Source organism: Miscanthus floridulus, chromosome 14, assembly GCF_019320115.1.
Source record: "Miscanthus floridulus cultivar M001 chromosome 14, ASM1932011v1, whole genome shotgun sequence".
In the NCBI taxonomy this organism is placed as follows: Eukaryota; Viridiplantae; Streptophyta; class Magnoliopsida; order Poales; family Poaceae; genus Miscanthus; species Miscanthus floridulus.
In genome coordinates, this window is record NC_089593.1 from 60,854,512 (window position 1) to 60,882,413 (window position 27,902).

Sequence of the window (27,902 nt, forward strand, 5' to 3'; positions counted from 1 at the left end):
CATCAAGGGGCATCACCTATCTCCCTGGCACTATTCCGGTGATCGGGACCCTTGGTGGGTGCAGTTTATCCATGCTGATCTTTAGTCTTTCAAAAGTGTCCCAATATATGAGATTGGAATCGCTTCCTCCATCCATGAAGGTCTTGGTAGCGTGGACAGTCTCGAGAACCGCGCTGACGACTAGGGGAAACCTACCAACGTCGACCAAGTGTTCGGGTTAGTCACTTTTGTCAAAAGTGATTGGGTGCTATGACCAAGGTAACTGGATCATTGTCGTGGGTGTCGCGGTGTGAGCCTCCTAAATGACAGGTGGGTGTCCCGTATCCGACCAGATCCTAGTATAGGCATGAATAGTCATTACTCATTTAAGGGTTCGTTTCGAATGTCCCTTGTGCCACTAACTATCCCCTAGAGGGTGCCCCATGAAAGAGTCACTACAGCAGCTGTCGCACGATACATCTTACAATCTTTGGCGAGATGAGCCACCGGGTATCCGTGGTTCTGGCATGGGAGGTTCATGGTATAGCCAAGATTTACCTGATAGCTCGGTTTTTTACTTCGCTTGACGCTTAGCCAGTTGGTTCAGTGATTTCTCTTCATTATCCAAGGTGCCCCGGCCCTGTTAGGGTTGATTGTGGGAGTTGGGAAGAGTTCCCATGCGTGTGCCATTGCAGTGCTTTTGAGCCTATCAAAGAATCTAGGCAAAACAACGTCTAGCAGTGGCGATGGTTGTGCATCATCTGGGTGGTTTGATTCCCACTAGATTTTGTGTGCGCTGTCGAGGAGGTACTCCTAACAGAATTGAGAGAAAGTAGACTCGGCATAGCGACTTACATGACGTGCCAACTGAAGCAATCCTGCCTCGATCGCATCTCCGAGCTTGGTTCCCTATTGGTGAGGTAGAGTTGATCAGGCGATAACGATGTCAAGCGAATCTTAGGGTTGCCATGCCACAGATCCCTCGATTGAACGAAGGTGGCGGCACCATGGCCGTCCTTCTCCGATCGCCTCTTGATCACGCCCTTACTCGACCTACGAAAAATAGCCATCCGAAACACAAAAACAAATCTGAACACGAAAGGCCCCTACCTGACGCGCCAACTGTCGGATTGTTTTGCTTTGGCAATATCCAACAACGTGATTGCATAGACGGAATCGGATGGTAGCACACGAGACACAGAGATTTATACTGGTTTGGGGTGCGGTGGCGTGATAAACCCTACTCCAGTGGTGCGGTTGCTCTTGTATTCGTATCCTTAATTACAGGGGTTGTTGCTCCTAGCTACGTAGTAGATTGGAATAGTGGGAGATGGATCCCGAGCCCGAGGTCCCTACCTTCCTTTATATAGGCAGGAGAGGTAGGGTTACAGATAGGCGATGAGGTTAAGAGATTGAGTTCCTAGTTTGTTACACGATATGTGCAACAGATTGATCCTAGCTATCGTCCAGATTCACCCGCCTTGGCTTGCCTTAGCCTCCACGTTGGTTGACCGCGTCATCCCTTGTGGGCCTCCTTCTCGATGGCTGCTGGGTCGATAGCCCAGGTGATAGTCACGTATACGGGCGGTGCAGGTACCGCTGTCCTATATATCTGACACATATATGTGCTTCAGTCTCCAAGCTTCATGCCTGTGCTTGTCCACCAAGTCTGATGATGTACCTTGTCCCTGTTGGGCCTCATATTTGCCATCCTTAGCCCACCAACAATATGCATTAGCCAACCAACCTAAATTGGCCCCTTTGGCATTTGAAACCAATAAAACTAGTTTAGTGAGTTTTGCAATTACGCTCCCTATTGTTACATTTACACCAAATTCGGTCTCTACCACCCGGATTGATGACGGTATAGCAGCACTTTGTGCTTCTTTGGTACATACTACAGTGTTGCCACAACCTCCTAAGCCATGAGGAGTTAGCAAGCTAATATGTATGCAAATACTTCACATATCGGCAATCAGACCCCATGAGACGAAGCTTCAAGCTGATTGCAGGAAGATTTGTATAGATCTTTAGAGGGAAAGTCTGGGTGTACATTTAAATTAGTTGGGAGTACTTATATTGTTAGACATATAGTTCATTTTCGTTACATGAAAGCTCTCGATGGATGGAGAGTACCTTTTCGATTACATGAAAGCTCTCGATGGATGGAGAGTACCCGACTTTTACAAGTTTACCGGTGAAGATAATAAGATAAAAAAGGAGCATATTAGCATGTTTATTACATAATTGGGTGAAGCTAGTACTATGGAACATATGAAAATTCGTAACTTTTTGTTATCTCTTATTGGTACTACTTTTCATGGTTTCGTATTTAGATTCATGCTCTATTGGTTCTTAGGGGAAAAGAATAAGAAAAATTTCATGAACATTTTTACATTGGAATCAATGACCTTAAATTGCCTAAACTGGCATCAGTTAAGCAAGGGCATGATGAGTCTCTATACTTGATTATGTTAAAAGATTCGAAGATATTAAAAACCAATATTTTAATTTGACAAATATCTAAAAAAGATCTTGCTGAATTAGCTTTTATTGATTGCGCTATAATACTAAAGGCAAGGTTGAGCACTTTGAGTTTCTCACCATAATCAATTTTATTGCAAAAGGCTTTAGCCGTTGAAAGCAAGAGTAATTTTGGAGAATCTCGTAAGTCGCATCCGCATCATCCTAACATGCATGCTATTGAGTACTATTCAGATAGCTCGGACAATGAAATTAAAGGTTCTTTTGTTGTTGATATGCCTAGCACAAGCTAAATCAGTTTCTTGGTATTTCCTCAAGCCGGTCCACAAGAATCAGCAAGATGAGATAAAATTTATATTGGATGTATCCAGATGTGACCATATATTTTTGATGAGACGTTGAAAAATAGATACATTAAATTATCGCATCCTTTGCCACCACTCGGTGAATTGATACCGTGCATATTGTAGTTTGCATAATTCTACTTCTCATTCTACTAATAACTGCAATGTCTTATGTTGGCAATTCCAATCAACCATTAATAAAATACGATGGAGTCTATCGGGAATATAAATTGATACAGTGCCTTGGATGAAGAATGAACGTCGAGTCTGCCTCGTCTTTCTGCTGATCGATCTCACTGTTTAGACCTATATATCTTCGCTACATATTCTGTTTGGTTGGTGTCATAGTTTGCCACGCCTAACCTTTGACAACTGTGGCCGCCACAGAAAGTGTGTCAATTAAAGTCATACTTCCTGCAAAGTTTAGCATAAAAATAAGTCTATGACATATGAGATATGGTGTTAATAAAGTGTGATGTGACATAGTTATAGTAGTGAACCAAACAATCGCAAAAAAAAAGACTATGATATGACAAAGCTTTCGTGTGGCAAGTTTTAGTCACGGATCAACCAGGCCCTAGACCATATGTGGCATCGGGTGTTTTGTCCTCGCTAGTATGTTGACAATACTTAGCGTCAAGACACTGGTGCTGTGTAGGGATGAAACGGTAAGGATATTTTCCGACTGTATTTGAAACCGAATCTGTTTAGAGGGGTTGAGATCTGTCTATATCCGAGTCTGGATATCCAACATCCGATAACGTATCCGTATCCGAATACTCAAATCGCATATTTATGATGTTGATATCCAATCATATCCTATCCGATATAGTTGACACTATCCGTATTCGAATCTGAATCCGGACAAAAAATATAAAAATAGTATCGGATATCCGTCCATATCCGATCCATTTTCATCCACTATTGCTGCGTATCCTTTGGCGCTTTTGATTTCCACGGAACCGCGTCGTCCTACAGCGGGACACACGTTTACGGGACATCGAGTCGACGGGTCCAGGGGAGAAACTGCATTGGTCGGCCGGCGGTAGGGGTTTCCTGGGGAGGAATCAAACGACGACTCGACCTCTCGGTCTTGTTACTCAGCTCAACTGCTACTGCTAGTCTGCTACCATGCAGATGCTCAATCCGATTTTAATAAGTTACTAAAAAAGTGATTTTGCTAAGAGAACAACAGCTGCATGGACGAATGGTATTTTTCTCTCACAACAAATCAGTCAATAGTACTTTCAACTATGACTTACCAGCCAAACGAACAGGCCATATAAAAGTTGTTAGAGTAATTTAGAAATAGTTTAAAATTTCTGATGTAAAATAGTCTTCTATATTTTACGAGTCATATTTTAGAAAATATTCTCCCAACTTTTTTAGTCACTTATAAAATAATTAATTCATAATTTTTTTAACTATTGGAGATGCTCTAGGGCACTCTTTTGAAAAGTAGAAAATTTTCTTGTTCTCTGTTTTTTTTTTGTAAAACTGAATTTATTCTGAGAAATCCCTGTCGACTCAATTTTTTGGGTTCCAAATGGCTGAACTCTAGAAAAAAAAAGATATATATATATATATATATATATATATATATATATATATATATATATATATATATAAAGAAACACAGTTCCATTGCAGCAAGATTCTGGTGTTCTTTTCTGGCTTCCAGGTGGGCCACCACCGATGGAGCTGGGAAAAGCACAGCAAGTTTCCCCATTTGTCTTCCGAATCCCTATAAAATGTGCTCCAGCGGAAACTGCAGTGCCAGTGCAGTCTGCAGACTGCAGAGCAGGCGAGCACCACCACCACGACGCTTCGAGTGGCGGAGCAGAGCTGCAGCTAGCGTCCGATGCCGCCGAAGCGACGGCGGGAGGGCAGTGGCGGGTCCGGCGGCGGCGGCGGCGGGGGAGGAGCAGGAGCAGGAGTTGGTGGTGGTGCTGGTGGCCGAGGAGGAAGGCGGCCAACGCAACCGCCTCCGCCGCCGCCTCGTGCGCCGGCGCTAAAGAGGAGATGCCGATCGTTCGACCTGTCAGTAAATAGCCTTTTTTCTATAATATTCTTTCTTTTACTTGTCACTGAATATACTTTTTTTTCTAATATTCTTTCTTGGCTACTTTTATATTTGTTCACCTTTAATCGTGATCCCAATACTTTGCAATGTTTTTTTAAAAAAAAATTCTGTATGTAGGACAATTTCTTATATGCAAGGTGGAATCTTGAGCCAGTTTGGTATGTGTGTATATTTTGCAGTGAGATTAGGGGCTGCAGGCACATCCAGGAACTCACCACGAGGGTGGAGGCGATGGAGGCTGCCATTAGCCGGGTAATCATATTCATATGAACGCTAGCTAACCGCTGGATTATTGCTCTTGTACTCATTCTTAAAGGTGGGACCGGGCTGGGCCTAGGCGCTGGTTCGTCGGTAGCCAAACCTCCTCAAATCTTCTCCTATTCGTTTTACAGATACCAGAAGAGCTGAGAAAAGTACTTTCGAGCCATTTCCACAATATTCCTGGGTACTTTTAACATCATAAGCTTCCACAACCTGTGTTGTTAGACTCATGAACTGCGAACCTTATCTGAATATTGTATCTGCAGAACAAGAATTGAAAAGAACCTGCCTCCAACCTACAAACTTGTTTTCGTGAATAGCATGAGTGATGAAATATTTACAAAAAGGGATGTCCGTGCGGTGGATGGGGGTCAAATCAAGGTTAAAATGGTTGTGAGCAATCAGCAAGATAAAAATTGTTCCCGTCTTCTTTCCTCCAATGTCAAGATTGTAGTTCTCGATGGTGACTTCAATGCGGATAATCGTGAGAGCTGGACACCTGACGATTTTGACAACCATATAGTACGGCCACGTGACAAAGTTGGGGCGGTGCTTACGGGAAAGCTGGATGTTAAACTGAAAGATGGTGAGGCTTGTCTCCATGACATTACTTTCATTGATAATTCCAGCTTCACAAGGAGTCAAAAGTTCAGGCTTGGGGTAAAGCTTCTTGATGATCTTGGCGAGGGAGTTCAAGAAGGTGTAACTGAACCTTTCACTGTTAAGGACCGCCGTGGAGAAGGTAATCCTGAAACTGAGTTTGAAATTTGTACCTTCAATTTTGTACTTTTAAAATTCAAAACATGGATCCATATGTTTCTTACATTTACAGGATACAGAAAGCGTGAAATTCCAAGGTTAGATGATAAAGTATGGTGCCTGAAAATGATTGGAAAAGGTGGTGTCTTTCATAAGGCATTGGAAGCTAATGGCATTTCTTCAGTGGAGGACTTAATGAGGTTGTATTATAAGGATGAGGAAGCTCTGCGCAATGTAAGAAAACAGTCTTGTTCATACCTTTTCTCATGGTTCGATCTTGATCGTTGTCACAGGCTAATTTTTTATATATGTATAGATTCTCGGTAATGCCTCACCATCTGCCTTGAAAGCTATTATTGATCATGCTAAGAAGTGCGATCCTGGGAGATCCCTTTACTCTCACTTTATTGAAGACAAGAACATTAGGGTGTACGTCAGTTCTCTGGGTCAGGTTGTTGGAGCAACAATAGCTGGTCAATATAATGCTTTTGGTGATCTTGATACGCTTAGGAAGGTACTTTTCCCTGATACTCACAGTGATATCCACTAGAAGTACATTCATGCTCAGATATTTGTTCACATACTATCAGCGCAATTCACATCAAATAAGTACATTTAGCAAAAGGACTTTTTGCTTTGGGGCATATAATTTGCTTCTGTTGTTTTGTGAAATAAGCAGCATGAAAATGAAGTAAATCTTTGTTTTTCATTGGTAAAGCATTTTTTTAACAAGTGAAGAAAACAGATGCCACAGCATATTGAGTGGCTGAAGAAAAAAATCTAAACTGTCATTCACATCAATGTAATAGACATGGAGAGGTCCTGAAGTTGCAGAATAAAGTGTTGATAGGAAAATTTTAGTTTTTCTTATTGCTATGTATGAGGAAAAATTCTGGGAAACACTGTGCAAAGTTACTATGTTTATACCTTTGCAGGTCCAATTGGAAGAATTAAGCAAGGATGCATATAAATGTATAACCTACCATCACCATGATTATGAAATGTATAATGGCCAGCCAAGGCCAATTAACAGCACACTCCAGGAATCTATCATTCCTGGGCATAAGCCCACTGAGCCTGATGGTGAAGACTTGTTAAACTGTATATATTTTCCTTGTTTCAATCAAAATTGTTTGTGACATGAAAGCTTTAGTGTTTCCAGATCAAACTATTCATGAAGCAGATGAACAAGGAACTTCAAAGGTCAATGGACTTTCTGGTACTCTCTCCCAGCAGTGTATATTTGGAAGGATTGGATCTGTGCGAGTGAGGACCTTATCTTCTGTACCAGAAAACATTGAAACTGTAAGTAATGCCTATTATTTAGCAGTGGCCTGAAATTAAACTGCAGTTCAATCATAGCAACTTTCTTATAATTTGGCTGTAACAAATATGGTTCACAATTCTAGTTTTTAGTGTTTTATATATGCATTTAATTTTAATCTGGGCCCCATAAGATTTTATAAATCAGTATGACTGCCAAATTTTTATTGTTGCTACAAAGGAAATGTTCCATGTAATAAGTACTTTCATGTTTTCCAAAATCTGTTTCTGTGGTTAAGGATTGCTTGCAAACTGCCCTCTCAGTTGTTTTAGGATTTCCCTTTAAGAAAGCATTGAAGCACTTTTTTTTCATATTACTGACTCAACTGCACATTGCATTCTCCCAGGATGCGTCTTTTGACATCGATGTCCAGATGGGCTCTGGTACTGGATTTCAGTATGAAGCTCCGGAAGCAAATTACACTGCAGGTTCAGTAACACTTCATTGCCCAACCACTGCTTCAAGCGAAATTATAGCATCAGTAGCACTGGATCAAACAGCCTTGGCAATCCATCAAGAGGATTATCAGACGTCTTTCACAAACAATGGTACCTACTGACATCTAATTTCACGCAACTATCCCTATCCTATTTATAACTAAATGAAGTTGAAGGCCATACACTGAATGGTATTTTCTTGCAGGTCCTTCACTTGGTCACTGGTATCCAGAGCAAGAGCATCTAATGGTTTCTCAGTATGCATCTCCTTTCCCACTGAGTATGCAAGCTGGTGATCCCGTTTTGTCGACACAAAGCAGTTTTAACATGGATGAGTTTTTCAAAGACCTCCAGCACGACAAACCTCAGTTCTGCGCACCCAATGTAAGCATGCTGCCAACTGATATTGGCAGCAGCATGACGAAGCTGCCATCCTGTCGTAGGTGGGTTAAATTGAGCGCGCTTGTCAAGTGGAAGGCTATAATGAGGGCTTCAAAGAGAGCAAGACTTATGTTTGAGCAAGAAAGTTGGAGTCCCTGAGCAGTTAACACAAATGAAACTGCTGTTGTTGTTTTGTTCTTGCAGTAGTCTAAATTCTGTGTGGGGGCGTTATTGTATTCATTGTTTATTCTGTATTATTATTCGTTATTGTATTCATTGTTTAAACTCAAAGAGGGCAAGACTTAATGTTTGTACTGTGATGTACCAATATGGTGAGATTTCTGTAAGTTACCATAAACTTGCTACTTGTAATGCTGGTAGCCCCAAGTTGTCTGTAAAATATAATAAAGATGGAATGATGTCATTCTTGCATTTGTCTGCTTTAAGCTGAAATTTTCTGAAACGTCTTCATGTATAGTTCAGACCAGGAGATCGAATTGAAAGTAATGACGTTCGTTCAGAATAAACCAGAGAGAATCTACGTGCGCGTGTGGAAAGTAAATGTAAGAGCCAACTCCAAGGAACATACCCACAGCAGGGCGTGAATGAAGATGATGGAGAAGGGAGGAAGAGATGATCCGAGTGCAGACTGCAGAGTAACAGTTCTGACTTCTGAGGTAGGTCAGAAATGGAGCCCAAGAAGATGCGTGAGGAGTTGAACGCAGCGTGGTAGGAAATGCAGGACGAGAACGAACTTCCCATTTTTTTCTCTCAGGGAAAAAAGAAAGAAATATATTAGCATTGTCGGGAATGCCGACAACGTCTGACGGTCTGAGTACAAATACTGAAAAGATCAAGCATAGGAACCTGAAATAACCGATCCTCCTGTCTTTCAGAGAAGCTGCAAGGATAACGGCCTGAAAGTACAACGGCAAACCCCTGTCTTTTCCATGCATCCTCCCTACAACTTCTCAGGTTTTTCCCGACGGCATTAAACATGTTCTATATCATCTGAGCGTACGCGGTTCATCAGACTTATAATACGAGATTAACGCGTTGTGTGGCGAATAGGTTAAAAATCTACGCGTCCTACGATGGGTCTCTATCGTTGATTCTTGGTGAGGTCGTCGCCCTCGGCCGAATTTTTTATTTTTTAGCCTTTTTTTTGGAAAATTTTCACAAATATGCTACTGGAAGAAAGATTTTAAAATCTATACTCTTAGCTCGGCGCCATCGTTGCTGGCGTCGAGCTAACACGTATCGGCGCCAGCGTCTCTGGCGCCGAGCTCTTGGGCTCGAATTTAACGTGTCAGTGACATGGCAGGGAAGCTCGGCGCATAATCTCGGCGCCAAGCTTGCGCGGGCGGTGACTGGCGCGCCGAGCCTGCCTTACGAATGGGTCCCAATCCTTTCTCTCCTCTCCCTCTCTCTCTCGCTTTTCCCTCGCCGAGCGCCGAACCGCCGCCGCCGCCCCCGCCCCTCCGCACCCGCGCCACGCCGGCGCCCCCCTCGCCGCGCCCCGCGCCCGCGCCCGCAGGTCCTCGCCGTCCGCGACACCCACGCCGGCCGCTACGCCGCGCCCTCGCCTCGCCCACCATGCCGCCGCGGCACGCCTTGGCCCGCCCGCGCGTGGTGCCGTGACCGTGACCGGTCACACCCACGCTGGCTCGCCGCGCCGCCGAGCCCTCGCCACGCGCCACGCCATCGTCGACGCGCCCCGCGTCCCCGACACCTGCACACCCGCCGTGCCATCCGCCGGCCCGGCTCGCGGCAGGGACCCACGCCCGGCGTCGCTGCGACTCCGTCGACGTCCGCGACTCCGTCGTTTTGGATAGATATAAATTATGAATTTATAATGTGCGTACTTAGTTAGCTTTGATTGTAGTGTAGTAGTTTTGGCATTTGTTATTTACTAGTTAATGTAATAACTCAGGTAGTTGATTTAGTTAGTGATCTAGTGAGTTATATATGTATATAGATAGAAACATAGATACATAGGTACATAGATATAGTTAGATAGCTACTTAGATAGTTAGTTACATATTTAGTTAAGTAAATAGGACCTAGCTATTTAGTTAGTACGTTGTATCTATGTATGTAGTTATTATCTTATTTACTTAGTTTGTAGTTAGAAAGTACTTGTTAGGTACTATCTATCGTCTAATTTGGACTAAAGCACATGTGTTTCGTTATGTGTTTAAACTAGATGGACAACCTAGTGACCATATATCATGGAGGCACCGTTGAATACGATTGCTATGGATATGTTGAGTTTGTTGACATGCAAAGTGTGCCTGTGCTATTCAATGATAGGCCTTCATTTAGTGAGATGGTTGCAAGGGCTCAGGAGGAGCTGCATTGCCTTGGAGATGATGGCATTGCAGTTGAGGGTGTACTGCACCTAGGTTCTCCTCCCAACATCCTTAGGCGAATGATCCCAATTGGGTGTGCGGATCAGTGGGAGAACTATGTGAGATCAGCTATGAAGAGCTAGCTGCAATGTTTGGACGTGGTCGTGCGTCGGGTGTTAGTTGATCCCATCCCTCATGGGTTTTCCCCACCAATGGATCAGCAGGCACACATCGACCCTCCTATCTCGGAACCTGATATGGATGTGGAGGTTGCACCTACGGTTCCCGATGCTCAATCTGCCCCCAATGCGGTAGTTGGAGATGCTTGTCAGACTCATTTTGTTGCGGCAGATCCTCCTCATGAGATCCCTTTGACACAGAATCATCCGAGTAAGGGTGTTAACCGCATGGTTATTGGGAGCTTACCCCCTTCCTTACATCCATTTCTTTCATTCTTTCCTCATTTCTCTACTTATGTTGCAGGAGATATTCCTGATAATGTGGATGTGCCCCCTGTTGCCGCGCAAGTGTACTTTGGAGATAGATTCCGTGGCTCCAATAGTGTTGAAATTATACATGATTCGGAGCCATATGAGATGGCAAGGGCTCTTAATTCTGATGATGATCACCCTATTGGAGAGCTGACAGAGAGTGATGTTGAGATGCTGAGGCGTATCTTTCCTAGCCGCCGTGATCCAAGAGCTCACGAGTTCAGCGATCTTGCTCATTCCGATTAGGCGTATGCAGAAGGACGTGATGATGAGCTTCTAGAAGCTCCTGAGGCCGGCCCTAACATGGTAATTGAGAATGGGAGGGTGTTCAATGACCTCCCTGCATTGAAGAGGTAGTTGCAGGCATTTGCAGTGATACGAAAGAGACCTTACAAGGTCTTGAATTCATATGCGGAGCGCCGTTACACAGTTATATGTGACAAGGAACGCTGCCCATGGAGGGTTTGTGCAAGGAAGCAAAAGGTCACCGGAAAGTGGAAGATCACAAAAGTTATTGGGCCACACAATTGTGTTGACCATGAGCTGACACTGAGGTATCAATAGTTGGCATCTACCCTCATTGCCAAGCGGTTGATGGGAATATTGCAGGGAGAACTGAACATGAAGGTGAGGACAATTATCAGGACCATTGAGACGTTGTATGGAGGTTATGTGATAACTTATGGTAAAGCTTGGAGGGCTAAGCAACGAGCGTGGAAGATGATATATGGGGACTGGGAGGATGGGTACGAGCAGTTATCAGTACTTTTTAATGCAATCAAAGCGGTGAATTCATGCATGCATTATGAGTACATCCCAAAACCAAATGAATGGAAGGATGGGAGGCAGATATTCTTCTGTGCTTTCTGGTGCTTCCCTCAGTGTGTCAAGGCCTTTAGGCACTGTCGTCCCGTCTTCTCCATTGGTGGTATGTTCTTGATTGGCAAATATCAGGGCACACTTCTTATAGCCATATCCTGTGATGCAAACAACAAGTTGGTTCCTTTGGCATTTGCTTTGGTTGAGAAGGAGAACAATGACAGTTGAGGATGGTTCTTGAGGCTAGTTTGGATACACGTGGTTGGGCCAGGCAGGGAGGTTGGCGTCATATCTGATAGGCACTAGGGCATACTTAATGCCGTGCGAGAGCAGAAGAGGGGTATGCACCTTTGCACCATCGTTGGTGTACTCGGCACCTTACCAAGAATCTACTCCGGAAGGATGGTGTGAAGGGTAACTTTGATCTGTTCTAGGAGGCTGCTCGACAGCTTGAGGACAAGTATTTTCACAAAAGTTCGAGCAAGTCAGAACGACATCAAATGCAGAAGGTAGACAATGGCTTATAGGTTTGATTAGGGATTTGGAGAAATGGACGAGAGCTCATGACGCTGGTGGATGGAGGTACGAGTTTCAGTGCAGCAATATGGCAGAGTCATTCAATAAGTTGCTATTGGGGATACGTGGTATGCCCGTGAATGCAATCGTTCAATTCATCTTCTATAAGCTTGTTGCCTGGTTCAACGATAGACACGCACATACATTGAAGTTGCGGAGTGATGGAGAGAATATGGGCTCCGAAACCAAAGGCACACCTAGAGAAGCCAATGAAAGGGCTGGCACACATGAAGTTACATGCTTTGACCACGCCACAGGGACTTATCAGGTCGAGCAAAGGGGCGGTACAACGTCCGACGACGAGGTCTGAGAGTCGAGGATGCATGTTGTTGTCCTCCAAGATTTCAAATGCACTTGTGGTAAACCAAGGCAATACCACTTTCTATGTTCCCATTTGGTGGCAGCAGCTAGGCATTGCAACTATAATATTGAGAGCAGGATACCTCACGAGTTTAGTGTCGACACGCTTGTGCACACATGGAGCCCCCGCTTCGTGCCTTTCCGGGACCCTAGAGAGTGGCCTCCATATGATGGGCCAAAGTACATTGCAGATCCAGCTTACCATTGGAACAAGCGTGGATCAAGGAAGAGGACGAGGCACAAGATGGTTATGGATCAGATACTCGGAAGAACGAGGCATGGGAGAGAAACCCCATTTATTACTGACCCCGAGTAGTACGAGTGCGGCAAGTGTGGTAGACTTGGCCATAATTCACGAAGTTGCCATTGACAGATTAGTGAGGTGAGATTATTGGTTGATTATATTATTTAATATTTGTTGAATTCATTTAATTAATTATGCATGTAATTGTGTCAATTACTTGTACATTTCTAAGTTCATGTTTCATTGTATATTGAATTTCTAATTCGTTGACTTTTTTGTAGGATAGCGCAATTCTACCTGCTCAACCCGACGTATGAGGCGACCCACCGAGGACATCTCATAGCATAGGGGCAGGTAATAATCTATACGTTTTGTTCAAATTTTGGTGAGTGTATATGTGTTCGTGAAGTAATAGGAGACTATGTTTTATTCCATGCAGGACCTTCTGCTCCTTCGTCCTAGAACCCACAATGGGTTCTTGGACATGCGGTACAACGACAGGTACACTCCTTTCCTACAAAGAGCTGGCCTAGATATCATCTCTTTTTAGGTTCGTTGTGGGTTGCCCAAGTTCAACTCAACGGCCATAACTGCGTTGGTTGACAGGTATTATATTCAATCATTGTCTCCATTCATGGCCATTTGTTCATGCACTTGCCTTTTTGACATGTAATCTTGCTTTGTCTAAAATATAGGTGGCGGCCGGAGACTCACAGCTTCCACCTACCTTTCAGGGAGATGTCAGTCACGCTCTAGGACTGTCAGAAGATGCTAGGCTTGAGGATTCATGGTAACCCAGTCACCGGGCAGTGCAGGTCAGAAGGCTAGAGAGCACGAGTGGAGGCCTTCCTTAGGCGTGAGCTTGGCAAGCAAGGGGCTCGCACTTCTAGAGTTCTCACCTCCTGGCTCCGGCAAGAGTTCACACAGTACCCAAAGGAGGCAGATGAGGAGACAGTTGGGTACTACTCCAGGGCGTGGATCCTACACCTGTTTGCCTACATTCTCTTTCCCGATGCCATGGGTGACACTACGTCCTAGATGTGGGTCCACTATCTCAGTGACTGGGACCAGGCGGGTCACTACAGCTGGGGCTCTATAGTCTTAGATTTTCTATACCGGCAGTTGTGCAAGGGGTGTCGTCGAACTTCGTCCAACGCGTCACTTGGTGGATGCGTGTACCTGCTTTAGTTGTGGATGTGGGTTTGTCTTCTAGTTGGTCGTCCAGAGGTTCTGGTTCGTCGTGAGTAGTTCCAAGGTCAGCCTCCAAGTCGGTAGCCGATGTGGGCGTACCTTTGGGACTAGGTCAAGGTTCCATACGCGAGGTTAGAGCAGGCGTACATTGAGTTCACAAACGAGCTAGACATGCTGACGACGTCTAGTGTAAGTAAATTTTATTTCCCATGCTGGTTTGAAATGGATTAGTCTACCATCTAACATCTTGTTTGGACATATTGTAGGTGGAGTGGGAGCCGTACGATGGAGAGGGGGCACTTCCTTTTCAGTTGAGCAACATTTGTGGGTTCGACGACGACTTCTATAGGATGAGGTGCCCTCTAATCTGCTTCTACATTGTTGAGTTCCACCTGCTAGATAGAGTTGTACGCCAATTTGGAGTGAGATAGCTTTGGCCTATGGCTCTGTTCTCGACTGGCGTTGACTTACACAAGTAAGTGTTTTGCTATTTCAAATGTCTCGTGATGGTCCATTTCTATTAATATGGTGACATGTACATGGATTCAAGTAACGATGACATACGTGCAGGTTGGATCGTCAGAAGAACAGAAAGATTTTTTTTACTAGGAGAAGCACCACCAGTTCTACATTGAGCAATGGGAGGAGATGCAGGACAACGTGGACGAGAACAATGAGCTGCACATGAATCATGAGTTTAGGTGGTACCAAGCTTGGTACCAGCGTGCGACACATTGCAGGCTGAGGGTACAGTGGATAGAAGATGACTACGCCGACATCGAGTCCTCCGACAATGAAGACACGGCGTATGCCCAATCTACTCGTGCAGAAAGGTAGGTGGAGGCAGGACTGATCTTGGACAGAGTGGTAAGTCAATTGACTTATTTTTCTATGTTAAGTTGCATATCAATACATTAGGCTTTAGAGTTATCTATTTTAGTTAGTGCCACCTTCGAGCCGTATCATCCTTATAATACGTTAGATTCTTATACAAAAGAAAACAAAACCTATTGCTATCTGTTCAGAAGTATTATTATTGAGAACTTTGTTGCAGGGCAATACACTTAAATGCTCCGTTGAAGAAATTAAGCGCATTCGGCCGAGAGTCAGGGACGACTACATGCGTAGCTTCCTAGACGTAAGATTCAAAATATTATTTCAAGCATATTATTAATATGTTAGATTCTTTCAGTTAACATAATTTTGTACAACAAAGGCTGTCACGTCAGCTACGCCGTGCGGCTGCTCGTTGTGGTTGCAGGACAGACACGACGCAAGACATGTACGTTCCTTCCGCAGGCAGAGGAGGCTTAGGTTCCTCTAGCCAAGCAGCTACAGGGGACTGGGACGAGGACAAGGATGACAATGAGGACGATATGGACCAGAGGCACAAGGAGCTTGGCCCCTCTCAGCTCCATGATGCTCCCGCGACTCAGCCTACACAGCCTCCAGACACTAGGCGATGCCGTCCACCTGACCCTTACACTACAGGTATGAGCGCTCTCAGTCACAAGGGTAAGGGTAAGAGTAAGAGACTGTGAGGGTTGTGGTAGATGTTAGTATGCACTATTATGGATTTTGTATTTATTTTCCTATAACTATTTAGGACTGTATGGACATTGTAGACTATTTGGACTGTGCAGGACATGTTATATTGATTGTGATGTTCTTTGTGGTTGCATTGTGCTCTTTGGATGATTAAATGTTTGGATTATATAATAATGTCTCTGTTTGTAACTGTGGATGCTCGTGAAACAAGGGAAACTCTTGTGATTTTTTTCCATAAATCATTAATCATTCTACACTGCTAAAAAGGCACAAATATAGTACACAGATTAAATGTAAATTCATTAGAACATGTATAGTCCAATCATATCATACCGACGCTTTGCAGATGAATCTAGGCTTTTCAAGTAACAGTGAACGGATAAAGGCTTTTTAGATAATGAAAATAGACTTTTTAGTTACAAGGACAGCAGCGATTTATCACTTCACTGACATAGTACTGGCATGCAAGGAAGCACAACTCCACTCCATCTCTACCATCCATCTTATGACTGTTTGATCCAAGGGCTGAGGTGAAGAGGCACATGGATCACTGACATGGCACATTAAGGGGGCCTCCATTTCTCCTCTCAACCTAAAATAACCCCTCACTCCCTTTCATTCACACACACAAGGAAGAAGAGCGCTCCCTCCATTCCTCCTCTTGGTCCTGATTTCATTGAGGAAGCTCTTTATGAGAGGTTCCTAGTTGAGAGCAAAAGCAATTTCATCAAAGAGGCACCACTAATTAAATGTAAATTCATTAGAACGTGTATAGTCCAATCGTATCGCACAGACTTAGGTCGGGACTCCCGACTTGGATTGGGACTTCCGACTATCGGAAGTTCTGACTCACGTTGGGACTTTCGACGGCCACAGTCACTGCGTAGGCTAAGTGACTGGGCGTCAGGACTTCCGGCATGAGTCGTGACTTCTGACTGTCGGGAGTTCCGGCTTACGTCGGGACTTCTGACACCAACAGTCACTGAAAAATATTCTACGTGCTAGAGTGTCTCTCTTTTGATTTTATTTTTATGCTTGAGCACTCTATCTTCCTCAGACCAACTAAATTTGTATCTCTCTTTACAGTGTGGTGGATCCTAAACTCAAAAACAAAAATAAAACCATTGGAGAGCGCATACTGAGTAATAGCTGCGACATATCTCATTAAGATCATATTAGTCCCTAATTTGGATGTCATCAATACACCAAAACCCACATAGGGGCAAATGCACTTTTAAATCCTCAGTCTGAAATATACTGAGTAAGCAACTCATCATCCGAGTACCAGTCCTCTACCACAACCTTATTGTTGTGGCTAGGCTCACCTGCATTGCTCTGACCTACGTGTCGCCTGTAGTAAGTGGCCTCTGCTTCATCTACAGCCTCTACGGCCTGAGTGAAGAACGCATCGTCATCCTCCTCCGCCTTCAAGCCCACCTGAGCTCACTCAGTCTGCCAGTGTTGTCCTCAGCCTCCTCCACCTGCAAGCCTGCCTCTGTTAGAGCGATGAGCTCGCTCAGTCTGCCAGTGTCGTCCTCAGCCTCCTTCACCTACAAGCCCGCCTCTGCTAGAGCGATGAGTTCACTTAGTCTGCCAGTGATGTCCTCATCCTCGTCCCCCTCATCGGACAACACAATCGAAGATTGAACGGTGCGATCAGCTCGCGATCTGTGCTCATCTAACTTCTTTTCCTCATACCTTGCATGAGCCACCTCTGCGGCATGTTCCTCGCTGCATCCAATCTCTACATGTATAAAATACAATCAGTTAGCAATGTGATTAGATTACATTTAAAATCAGGCAACGAAAAAAAAGCCTTTCAAGCACTCACTAGCACATAATGCAACAGCATGCTCGTTCAAGACATGCATCTGTACTCTTGTCTCCTCCCTTGCCTCCTTCCTTGTTCTCTACTCCTCTAATGTCATCCGTCTCTCCAATCCCCATTTGTCGAGCCCAACATCGATCAGGTTACAAATACCGTGCTGTCTAGCAAACTCACGCATCTTTTATTTGTGATGTTTAACGAATAGGTTGACGTACTCAGGTACATATCCCCGCTTCCGTGCAATTACTTGCCTCCCCTTGAGTTCATCCAAGAACTTAGCTTGACCATCATAACATTCCCACCTGCATTTCCTAGTGTTCTGTTCAAACGAAAAAATATATCATATATGTCTTAGCAAAACAAACAAAATACGATTTTATGTTTACCACAAAAATAACAAATCTCATCATAGTCAACCATATAGCCACAATAATAGCCTATTCCAAGCTTCGAAGGGACTAGACCATAGTTGGATTTAACACCACATTCGCACATGATAGGAGGTGCTTTGTAAATTACCCTTTCTTTCTTCTTTTCCTTAACCTTTCGTGGTTCTTCTGGCCATTGGTTTTTAGGATCATACAACCACTCCTTGAAATGACACTTCGCCATTGAAACACCTAAATAAGGTGACATTAGTACACACACATATAGAGCTAAATATTTAAACAGATACACTTCCCACTTACTTCGTGTTTGTTCGGACACACAAACTCCAAAGTATTCTTAGGGTTTATCACAGCTCGATCTCCGCATTCGCATAGAGGAGGTTCCTCGAGTCATCTAACTGCGGCTAGGTGCTTCTTCTTAGCCATCATTGGCGGGGGGTTAGGGGGGTGGAACCCACCACTTGAAGTGGTCATGTGGATATCTCCCTCTAAATCAATTGTCGAAAAGGAGGTACCTAGGGTCAAACTTGTCTGCACTGTCGATCCACTGAAAGAAAAAAACACCTCTCATGGTCCTATACAATGAGATTCCAACAAAATATTAGTAGCATACTTACACAAATAAAGAAAAAAAGACAGTGGAAATAATTTCTTACATTAAAACAACTGCATGTGTAGAAGCAACGCGCCGCTGTGTCCAGATGTTTCGATTGAAACACGTGGGCCAGAAAACCATAGTCACAATTAGGGATAGGGAGGTCAGGAGGGACAGAGACATCTTTGCTAGACGCGTCGGGGTATAATTCTCAAGGACGACCCCGTTTTCGCCAAAACTCCTCCCGATACATTTCTTGCATCCAACAAAACGGATGGAATTTAACAAACAAAAATCAAAACATCACAAATTAATGCCAATGAGAACCATAACTGCAATACAACCAATTTCGTTCTAAGAACCGAAAGTAATTAACATTAAACAATAAACCTAGGGTTTCCAATGTTATGCACAACAATGAACCCATAAAACATAACAACATGCGCTGCGGTTACCTAGGTTTAATATAAATATTAAAAATTATATGAAACCCTAAGTCATGACGATTCTTAGGTTGAAAAATCCGACTAATATATACCGAATCGAAGAGAAAAAAACTAGGAGGGGAGCGAGGATACCTTGCTCTCGAAGATCTACGGATCAAATCAAAGTTTTCAAGGTTAAATATGCCGATTCGTGAGGTAGGGCGAAGTAGGGAGAAAAACCCGAGAGGGAGGAGAAAGAAGAGGAAAAAGGCTCGGGCAGGAAGGCTGGGGCCGGGGTTAAAACACAAGCTCGGTGCCAGGAGCTACGACACCGAGCTTAGCGCTAGGGTGACTGGCGCCGAGCTTCCTGCCATGTCATCGCCATGTGGGCTTCGAGCCCAAGAGTTCGGTGCCAGGGACGCTGGCGCCGAGCAGTGTAAGCTCGGCGTCGAGCTAAGGGTCCAGATTTTAAAATCTTTTCTCTAGGGACATATTTATGAAAATTTTTCAAAAAAGAGCTAAAAATAAAAAATTCGGTCGTCCTCGGTCGTCGCCTCCTTTGGCTTTGGCTAAACCCGAGAGCAAGTGGTAAGTTATCTTTTGAATACTCTGGCACTGCCAGTTCACAAGTTCAAATGCAATAATTCGATCGGAAAAGATCGGCAAGTTCAAATGTAACGCACTTATATATACGCAGGCTATCCTCTTTCCCAAGGAAATGCAATGGGTCCTAGGACTTGTGTAATTTGTGTTATTATTACTATCCAAACACTCCCGTATGATACTCACATATAACACTTGATATAACATCACTGAACTTTAGCCCCTAAATTTAAACTGGACGTCAGTTTCAAACATACCCTTGTGATGTGACTCTCCTGCCACAAAGGATCCAAAGAGTGACAATGGATATTCATACCTTTGCGCATTTCTTTTATCTCCATGGTGCCTAGACCCTAGTACCTAGTACTATGCATAGGTTGTCGTATTTGTCCCTCGCTCTCATTCGTGGAGCGGAGCCCCGCGGAGATTTCATACCTAGTTAACGGCACAGCACTAGTGAACTTCCACTTGGTTGGTTAACTGCTCCGTATTGCTTGCTGGCTGCTGCGCGGCTCGGCTTTTGCTCCTGTCCCCTCCGACGCGGCGGCGGCGGCCAGGACTTGAGGAGGAGCCAGAGAGCAGAGGAGCAAGGAGAGAGATTGACCAGGCTGCGAGGGAGGGTCCGGGTCCGGCCAATGGCTCCCAAGAGGGCGCTGCTCGTGGCGGTCGGCGACGGCGGTGCGCCGCCGCCGCCTCTGCCTCCGGAGAAGCGCCAGCGGGCGGGACCGGCTCCCAGCAGGAACAGCCCCGAGCTGCCGCCGTCGCCGTCACCGAAGCACTTCCTCGCCATCGTCCTCGTTGTCCTCTTCTTGAAACGACCGTGCGTGCCTTCTCTGTGTCTCCCTCTCTCTCCCTCCCTCCCTCCCTCCCTCCCTCCCTCTCTCTCTGATGTTGCATGCCGCGCTCGTGCAGGAAGGGTCGGAGCACGGACAGGGTCCCCATCTCCCTCTCGCAGATCGGTCGCGTGGTGAGAGCAATGCATTACCATCCTTCCCCTGCTTGGTTTGCTTCCATTTTCCTGCTGTGGATGTACTTGTACTAGTACGTCGTACCAATTCAATCCGACCCATGAATAGGGTTTTCATTGTTGGAAAACAAAATTTACCGAGGGTCATGGATAAACAGGATAATATCGGGTCAAATTTAAATAAAATTCAACTTAAATTTAAGTAAATTCAAACAAATTTAAGCAAAATTTATATGAAAAAGATAGATTATTTCTTATCGGCACCTACAGATAAACGGGATATATCGGAAATATTGGGAGAGTGTTTCTTCTAATTGCTGACTTTCTGCTCGCCTCCTTGCAGTTTATTTATAGGAACTTCTAAGTATGATGATGATTATTGCTGTTTTTTTCCCTACATGTGTTTCAGTTTCATCTCTATCAACTATCAGAGTTGTGTCATTATGAAAGCATTCCATGCTTGGTTACTTGACTGAGACTTACTGTATCTGATACTCATATGATTGGACAGGTTGGGGACCAGATTTGTCGTTTCATCAATCCCGTGTTTAGGTGATCCATCTACTCCATTTCCCTTTTTCCTTCGGTGTTTTTACTACAGAACCCCTGAAATTTGGGGTTAGGGGGTTGACTGGCAATTTGGGTGCAGGAAACTGGAAAGAATCGAGGAGCGGATTCAGGATCTCACCGTCAAAGTGGTCTGGCCTTATTTCCATATTTACATGCTTGCTCACTAGTATTTCTGTTGAGATTCTTTGTTGGTTGTTGCTTGCCCAAATTTGATCATGAGTGTCAAAACAAGATCATTGTTTTGTTGTTTTCTTCCTTTTGATTTGGCAGACACTCTTCATTTAATGTTGCTACTTCTTGCACCTAATGCAGGATAATATAACACGGCCCTCTAATAACCTCCTCAATGATGAGCAATTCACGTATGGGGCTTTCTTTTCTGTCCATCCTGGTGGTACAAACGTTCAAACTTTTCAAGTAACTAAACCCCAATTTGTTATTCTGTCTTGTTTTTTGTTTCAGCCAAGAGGAAAACCAGGAAGGCACCAGTGCTGAACCTGCAGGATTGGCCACTGCTCAAGGCAATTGTGAAAACACCAGCATTCGGCTGCGCTTCCTCAATGGACTGAAGACTCCCGTCTACCATGACGATGAGATAAAATCTGAGAGCAATACAGCCATTAAGGTTGGCATATTTAATGGAGACAAGATGATCGAATCAGGCGGGCTTTCAAACCTGCAAATTGAGATCTTCGCCCTTGAGGGCGACTTTCCTCATGCTTCCCCAAAGAGTTGGACTCCAAAGAAGTTCAATAAGCATAGAGCACATTCGCGTGATGGAAACGGAAATGTGTTGGCAGGTGAAGGAACAAAAGCCCAGCTTAAGAATGGAAAGTGCGATCTTGGTAGCATCAAATTTACAGAAGGGTCGTGCAAGGCTCGCGGCGGGAAGTTCATCATTGGGGCAAGAGTTTGTGAGGGTGAGGTATCGGGTCTCCAGGTTCAACAAGCCGTCATGAACCCTGTGGTTGTGCAGGATCGCAGAAACAAATGTAGGTTTGTTGCCATATCGATCTTATTGTTGCATGGCAAAGTTGGAAGACCATTTATGACATACAACGACGGTCCAACAATATTCATAGCATGCACTCGATTGCTCTTTGATTGATGTGTGACTGCAGGCTAACAGCAAGTTTTCCCATTTTCGTTTCTTTTTACAGCAAATGAAAAGAGTCATCCTCCAAAACTAAATGATAGCGTGCATCGTCTGGAGGAGATTGCCAAAGTTTATGCCGAAAGACTGGAGAAGAAGAACATCTTTACTGTGGAACAGTTTTTAAAGGCTTTAAATAAGGACCCTTGTAACCTCGCCAAAGTAAACTCAACATTTTTTTTTATCAAATCTCAAACATTTTCTTTCATAACTCTCAATCAGTTTATTTACATCACATCATTGCCATTCCTCGGTATGTAGATTCTCAATGTAAACATGGAGCACAAGCCCTGGAAGAAAATGACAAAGCACGCTAGAGAGTGCTCTCTCGAAGGCAGGCACAAGCTGAAGTTATTTATTTGCACAGAGAAAAATGTGAAGCTTTTCTTCAATTGTGTGCACTATCTTGTTGGGGCAGAATTTTTTGGTCGTCCTTACACTCTCAATGACAAGTTTAGTTCTGCTGAACGGGTACAAGTTTTCATGTCAACATATTAGACTCGTTCGCCACTTTCTTCATCCAAGTGAATATGTAGTGTGTATGTTTAATTTGGCTGCAGGAGTTAGTGGACCAGCTGATAGAGGGCGCGTATGCTGAAGTTGATAAGCTCCCTGAGGATCATGTAATGACAGACAACTCTCCAAACCCAATTCATGTGGATAAATATACTAGCATTGGTGCTGGCCCATCGTATATGCCAAGTGAACAGCCAAACTGTTCTGTTCGCCTCGCATCTGTTCATGGTTAGGGAATACTGGTTATTTCTCTTCTTATACTGCAGACATACAGAATTTGATGGTGCCCTGATACTCACGATTTTTCTTTGAATTGTTAGGTACGGCAGCAGCTGAAAGATTGAGCCATGATCCGACTGAGTCATCTTGTCCGAATGCATACAATGACCCAGTTCCCAGCTTCTCCATTCCTGATCACCCCAGCATGCATAACTATCAAGGTGCTTGTTTCAGTCCTGTGATTGTTTCCTTTTCTGCAGAGTGCTGTGTTTGCAGATCATCAAAACGCACTATGTTGTGCGATCCAAGGGGCCCTGATATGGAGACATGCAGTATATTACTATGCAATACCCTGATACAGAAAATCTTCTTTCAGGTGGAAGTGTTCCAGTTGTACCACTTGAAGGCTTGAGCCATGATCAGCACAATGATTTGTTACGTGCAAATGCAAACAATAATGATCCTGAACCTAGTTCGTCCACTGCTGATCACCTCTGCACATATGACTACCGAGGTACTGTACCTGTTTCAGTCCTGAAACTGTTTTAGTTTCTGCACAAGCTGCCTTGCATAGCAACTTCTAATGCTCTGGTCTTTAGACATAGCAGATCAAGGGAACCCACCTGCTGGTCAGGGGCAGTTCTCGGCTTTCACTAATGCCCCGTGTCAAGATCAAGACACCCTTGGAGGTGCGACTAATATAAGTCAATTCGTCTCCCCCGAAGTTGTCGAATTGACATTTCTCCAGCACCAAGCAGGCATTAACAACTACGGTACGGCTATTTTGTAATACAAGTTATCTTCAGGCCAAACACCTGGCACAGAACTGCCTATCTTGCAAGTCATCATCCCTTTGCTTCCTTTCCTCCTTTTTCTGTTGCAGTGACACCAGGCTTGGATCTTGTGGAAATCCAAAGTCAGTTTTTCTGGTTAAGCAATGGCACCTTAGATGGATCAACTTGTGGTCACATCAATACAGCGTTACCACCACAGCAACCTATGATCCCTGGTATGTCTCTCATGCCTTCTCACCATCCTTGGAAAGCAGGAAAGGTACCTTTCTTAGAAAATGGAATTGTTTCTGGCCTCTGCAACCACACACAACCAAAGGTGCCTAGAAGGTACCACTGAAAATTGGTACCGTAGGTACCAAGTTTGGGTACCGCCGGTACTAAACTCAGATATAAATTTGGTATCTCTTCCAAGGTCAATTAAAAACCTCATTCTCTCTTCTTTCACGCCTCTCTCGATCTCAATTAAGTGGACAAGCCTATACCAGGGCAGCTCCGAAATATAAATTTGTTGATTTGGTAAAACAAAAACATTCTGAAAAGGGTAAGGGAATTTTCTGCTAATCACCAAGAACTTGAATTTTTGTGAACATGATGAAGAATATTGAAATACTGATTGTGGTGCGCATTTTATTATTCTTATCTTTCTTTTACTTTACAAGCAGCAGCTAATCCCTTGTTTACATTGGTCTAATACAGGTACCCCAAGATCAGGTCAAGGGAGCACACAGAGCCAGATGCAAGCTCCCTTGGCCCCCACCAATGACGCCTCAGTGGCATCTGCTTCTGCTCAGCAGGCCCTTCCACCACAACAGTGTTATCCCTGGAACGGATGATGGTGAATATTGGTATGGTGGTCCTGCTCATCATATCCGAGGATCAACAATCTTCGCCTTCGGTATCCTAGTAGCTCAGCGTTGATCTGATTTCATTCTCAGGATCTCAGGTTATTGTGTTTATTGCCAAAAAACAACTAGATCGTAATGTAATGTAATGTTTCACAGCATGTATTGTTTTTGCTCTCTTGTGCCTGTAATGCAGAACATGTACTGTGGTGTGTGATTCAGCGTCACAGCTATAGGTTACTGCCTGTACATATGTCAACAGCCAACAGGATACATATAACCCTGTTCGCTTAATCATTTCTATAGCTTATGAGTCGGCTTATGCTATTTTATTGTGAGAAAAAAACACTATAATCGTGGCTGATAAACATTCCTGATACGATCACCTCTTGTAAAAGGCTACAGACTTTTTTCTTCGCGAGTACGAAGTGTGCGAACTGGGAAGTAGCTACTCGCAGTCGCAGTCGCAGGCGAGCCGCGGACTCGCGCACCCGCCCCGGGCGCCCCGCTCGCCTCCTTCCCCGCCCGCGACCGAGAGGCAGCGACGCGCAGGCGCCAGGAGCGGATGGCATCGACGGCGGCGCCGCGCCGTACTGCCAGAGCCCCGGCGGCGCATACCGTCCTCCCTGACGAGATCTGGGAGGAGATCTTCCTGCGCCTCGACGCCGCGGCCGACCTCGCCCGCGCCTCCGCCGGCTGCTCCTCCTTCCGCCGCATCGTCTCCGACCGCCGGTTCGTCCGCTGCTTCCGGTCCCTCCACTCCCCTCCAGTCCTCGGGTTGATCAGATACGGATACCGAGAATTCCTCCCCGTCGGACCGCCCCACCGCTCCACCCCGGAAGCCCGCGCGCTCGCGCAAGACGCCGACTTCACCTTCTCCTTCCTCCCCGACCCCAGCGCGTGGAGCTCTCGCGACGCCCGCGATGGCCGCGTCCTCCTCTCCCGGCGCATCTCCGCCGCAATCGCCTTCGAGGATTTCCTAGTCTGCGACCCCCTGCATCGCCGGTACGTCAAGATTCCCCGCATACTGGACGACCTACTGGCGGCCTCCACCCCAGACAATGGTACGGCGCGGCATCTGTTACCCGTTCTGGCTCCAACCGGTGACAATGACGAGGAATCGTTCAGAGTTATATGCACTGTGCAGGACAAAGGCAAACGCAAGGTCATGGCTTTCGTCTTCTCTTCCTGCAACCAGACGTGGCAAGGTATTATAAGCACGATCTATTTGCCTAATGGATTTATTGGATGCAAGCCTTACTCTGCGCACGGCTGCTTGTTCTGGATGTTCTTTGGCAAGGGCTATTCGCTAATGCTTGATACAAGTGAGATGAAATCCTCCATCATTGACCTCCCGCCCCACAATTTTGATTTTGGTTCAATGCGTGCCATTGTCGAGGCAGAGGACGGCAGACTCGGGTTCTTAACTATTGGTGATGGCACAATTGACCTGTATTGCAAGAATTGGCAAAGCAATGGTGTTGGCGCACAAGAGTGGCAGCATGACAAACTGATTCCGTTGCCCAAAGACTCCGGCATCAACTATAGTTGGGACATTGTGGGCACAGTAGGGCGTTACGTAGCTCTAGTAGCTCATGACCCAATCTGTGATGAGTCGTCGCCAAATTCTGAACTTTTTGTACTGGACATTGAGACATTGCTTGTTGAGAAGCTCTGCACCTTGAACAATGGCATGTTCTGTGGTTTTCCTTATGCAAGATTTCCACCACCGTTGACACTGCCAAGCATATGAAATGGTAAAAACTGTCTTCCATGTTTCTTCAGCTGTTGGGAATTATATTGTATTGGTGGTTTGCTATGTCATCCTACTTGTTACCAAAGTGCACTTGCTGCTGGCATATCCAAATTTTCTCGTTTCCACCATTGTCACCATGGAGCCCTTGTAGTCCATGTGATCCTTTGGCGTTTTGGATTAATTTTGTATTGTATGTCATTTACAAAATTTTTTGGTGTACTCTGTATTCTGTAGCTAGCGCCTGAATATTAGGACAGGCAAATTTGTATAGTGCCTGAATACTTGAGCAGACAAATTGGTCTCTGTTTTTCTTTTTAAAAAAATGCACTGGGTTAATCATTGATATACATTCCTTTTGATAGATTTCAAATTTGCATTAACGGATAGAATGAATAGCTTGTTTCACATGCACAAGTAGACAGGCCCTATTCGCATGTCTTATGAGCCGTACTGTTTCAGTGAAGGAACATTGTTTTTCTCTCACAACGAATCAGCAAACAGTACTTTCAGTCATGGCTTTTCAGCGAAGCAAACAGGGCCCGTCATCTAAACTTTGCTCAAGTCCCTCTTGATTATTCTAACACTGTATTCTTTGGTAGGTCTGCTCTCTTGACTTTGAGGTGACAGAGCAGCATGGTTGGGAGCATCTGTATGAGGGCTTAGCCATGTCATGCAAGACGTCAACAGCTACTAGCACTCTAGCAGTGATATTCATCTCTAGATGATCGGCTGTTATTTAGTGGTTTAGTCCCCGGAATCTTATTCCTCCTGTTTGTCGTTTTGCCCTGATTTGTGCCCTTAACTATGTACTCATGATTTGTCGAGGTTAGCTGGTACAATTCTGAAGACAAAGAACAAACTGTTAGAATTGGCTTCTTGCCAGCTCATTCATTCCTGATCACCCAGCATGCATAACTATCAAGGTGCTTGTTTCAGACCTGTGATTGTTTCCTTTTCTGCAGTCCTGTGTTTGCAGATCATCAAAACGCACTATGTTGTGTGGTGTCCTAGTAGCTCAGCGTTGGTCTGATTTCATTCAGGATCAGGTTACTGTGGTAGCAGCAAGATTGCAAGAAAACAGTTAGATCGAATTGTAATGTAATGCGTTGTTTCACAGAGTGTATTGTTTTTGCTCTCTTGTGCTTGTAATGCAGAGCATGTACTATATATATAGGTGTGTGATTCAGCGTCGCTGCTATAAGCTACTGCCTGTTCATGTCACCAGATGTTTATACCATGTGTCGGGTTCATAAACCCGGGGTTCTTCATGGACCTGCTTTCTAGCAAAACCTCGGCCCAGCAGACAACGTTGCGAATGACACGCAACTCCTGGGCTAGCCCAAAAACCTAACGACAGGCTAGAAGGGCGATCTAGTCTTTGACCGGAAGGCCTAGCCAAAGAAGAATGGCGCTCATTTCTGACTCCGGTCCGCCTCTCCGACCGGAAGGCCTGGCCAAGAAGGAACGCTTCTAACTCCGTCCCGCCCCTCCGACCGGAAGGCCTGGCCAAGGAGGACCGACGTTCGCTTCCGACTCCGGCCCGCCTCTCCGACCGGAAAGCCTGGCCAAGTGAAAGTTCTAGTTTGGTTTTGATGAATTGATGAAACCCTTAG

At 44.8% G+C, this 27,902-nt stretch overlaps 3 protein-coding genes across 9 annotated transcripts; all 3 read left to right on the plus strand.

The window, feature by feature from the left end:
• Positions 1 to 4,546: 4,546 nt before the first annotated feature.
• On the plus strand, positions 4,547 to 8,484 carry LOC136504796 (calmodulin-binding protein 60 A-like). Of its 3 annotated transcripts, none has more exons than XM_066499799.1 (10): positions 4,547 to 4,847; positions 5,070 to 5,142; positions 5,283 to 5,335; positions 5,418 to 5,893; positions 5,984 to 6,144; positions 6,227 to 6,424; positions 6,846 to 6,993; positions 7,064 to 7,215; positions 7,581 to 7,782; positions 7,877 to 8,484. In XM_066499799.1, the coding sequence occupies exons 1-10, from the start codon at positions 4,669 to 4,671 to the stop codon at positions 8,209 to 8,211; spliced, it is 1,977 nt and encodes a 658-aa protein (XP_066355896.1). In that variant the 5' UTR covers positions 4,547 to 4,668; the 3' UTR covers positions 8,212 to 8,484. The 3 variants fall into 3 exon arrangements, with proteins under 3 accessions (XP_066355896.1, XP_066355897.1, XP_066355898.1); XM_066499800.1 differs by having other exon boundaries at positions 4,548 to 4,847; positions 7,073 to 7,215; XM_066499801.1 differs by having other exon boundaries at positions 4,712 to 4,851.
• An 11,437-nt stretch (positions 8,485 to 19,921) lies between these two features.
• On the plus strand, positions 19,922 to 24,806 carry LOC136504434 (uncharacterized). Of its 2 annotated transcripts, none has more exons than XM_066499369.1 (14): positions 19,922 to 20,292; positions 20,385 to 20,439; positions 20,951 to 20,991; positions 21,089 to 21,137; positions 21,322 to 21,371; positions 21,472 to 22,001; positions 22,170 to 22,324; positions 22,424 to 22,633; positions 22,723 to 22,906; positions 22,999 to 23,118; positions 23,274 to 23,411; positions 23,506 to 23,670; positions 23,781 to 23,906; positions 24,388 to 24,806. In XM_066499369.1, the coding sequence occupies exons 1-14, from the start codon at positions 20,108 to 20,110 to the stop codon at positions 24,522 to 24,524; spliced, it is 2,145 nt and encodes a 714-aa protein (XP_066355466.1). In that variant the 5' UTR covers positions 19,922 to 20,107; the 3' UTR covers positions 24,525 to 24,806. The 2 variants fall into 2 exon arrangements, with proteins under 2 accessions (XP_066355466.1, XP_066355465.1); XM_066499368.1 differs by having other exon boundaries at positions 23,497 to 23,670; positions 24,388 to 24,805.
• A 152-nt stretch (positions 24,807 to 24,958) lies between these two features.
• LOC136505636 (uncharacterized) lies at positions 24,959 to 27,445 on the plus strand. Of its 4 annotated transcripts, XM_066500802.1 has the most exons (3): positions 24,959 to 25,597; positions 25,681 to 25,741; positions 25,834 to 25,940. In XM_066500802.1, the coding sequence occupies exons 1-3, from the start codon at positions 25,099 to 25,101 to the stop codon at positions 25,844 to 25,846; spliced, it is 573 nt and encodes a 190-aa protein (XP_066356899.1). In that variant the 5' UTR covers positions 24,959 to 25,098; the 3' UTR covers positions 25,847 to 25,940. The 4 variants fall into 4 exon arrangements, with proteins under 4 accessions (XP_066356899.1, XP_066356897.1, XP_066356898.1 ...); XM_066500800.1 differs by having other exon boundaries at positions 24,959 to 25,741; XM_066500801.1 differs by lacking the exon at positions 25,834 to 25,940 and having other exon boundaries at positions 25,681 to 25,808.
• Positions 27,446 to 27,902: the final 457 nt, after the last annotated feature.

Coding starts and splice junctions, on each gene's coding strand:
- LOC136504434 (XM_066499368.1), top strand. CDS start 20,108: ATGGCTCCCAAGAGGGCGCTGCTCGTGGCGGTCGGCGACGGCGGTGCG. Junction 20,293..20,384: donor GTCCTCTTCTTGAAACGACC/GTGCGTGCCTTC, acceptor GCGCTCGTGCAG/GAAGGGTCGGAGCACGGACA. Junction 23,671..23,780: donor AGCAGGCATTAACAACTACG/GTACGGCTATTT, acceptor TTTCTGTTGCAG/TGACACCAGGCTTGGATCTT.
- LOC136504796 (XM_066499799.1), top strand. CDS start 4,669: ATGCCGCCGAAGCGACGGCGGGAGGGCAGTGGCGGGTCCGGCGGCGGC. Junction 4,848..5,069: donor AGATGCCGATCGTTCGACCT/GTCAGTAAATAG, acceptor TATATTTTGCAG/TGAGATTAGGGGCTGCAGGC. Junction 6,145..6,226: donor ATGAGGAAGCTCTGCGCAAT/GTAAGAAAACAG, acceptor ATATATGTATAG/ATTCTCGGTAATGCCTCACC.
- LOC136505636 (XM_066500799.1), top strand. CDS start 25,099: ATGGCATCGACGGCGGCGCCGCGCCGTACTGCCAGAGCCCCGGCGGCG.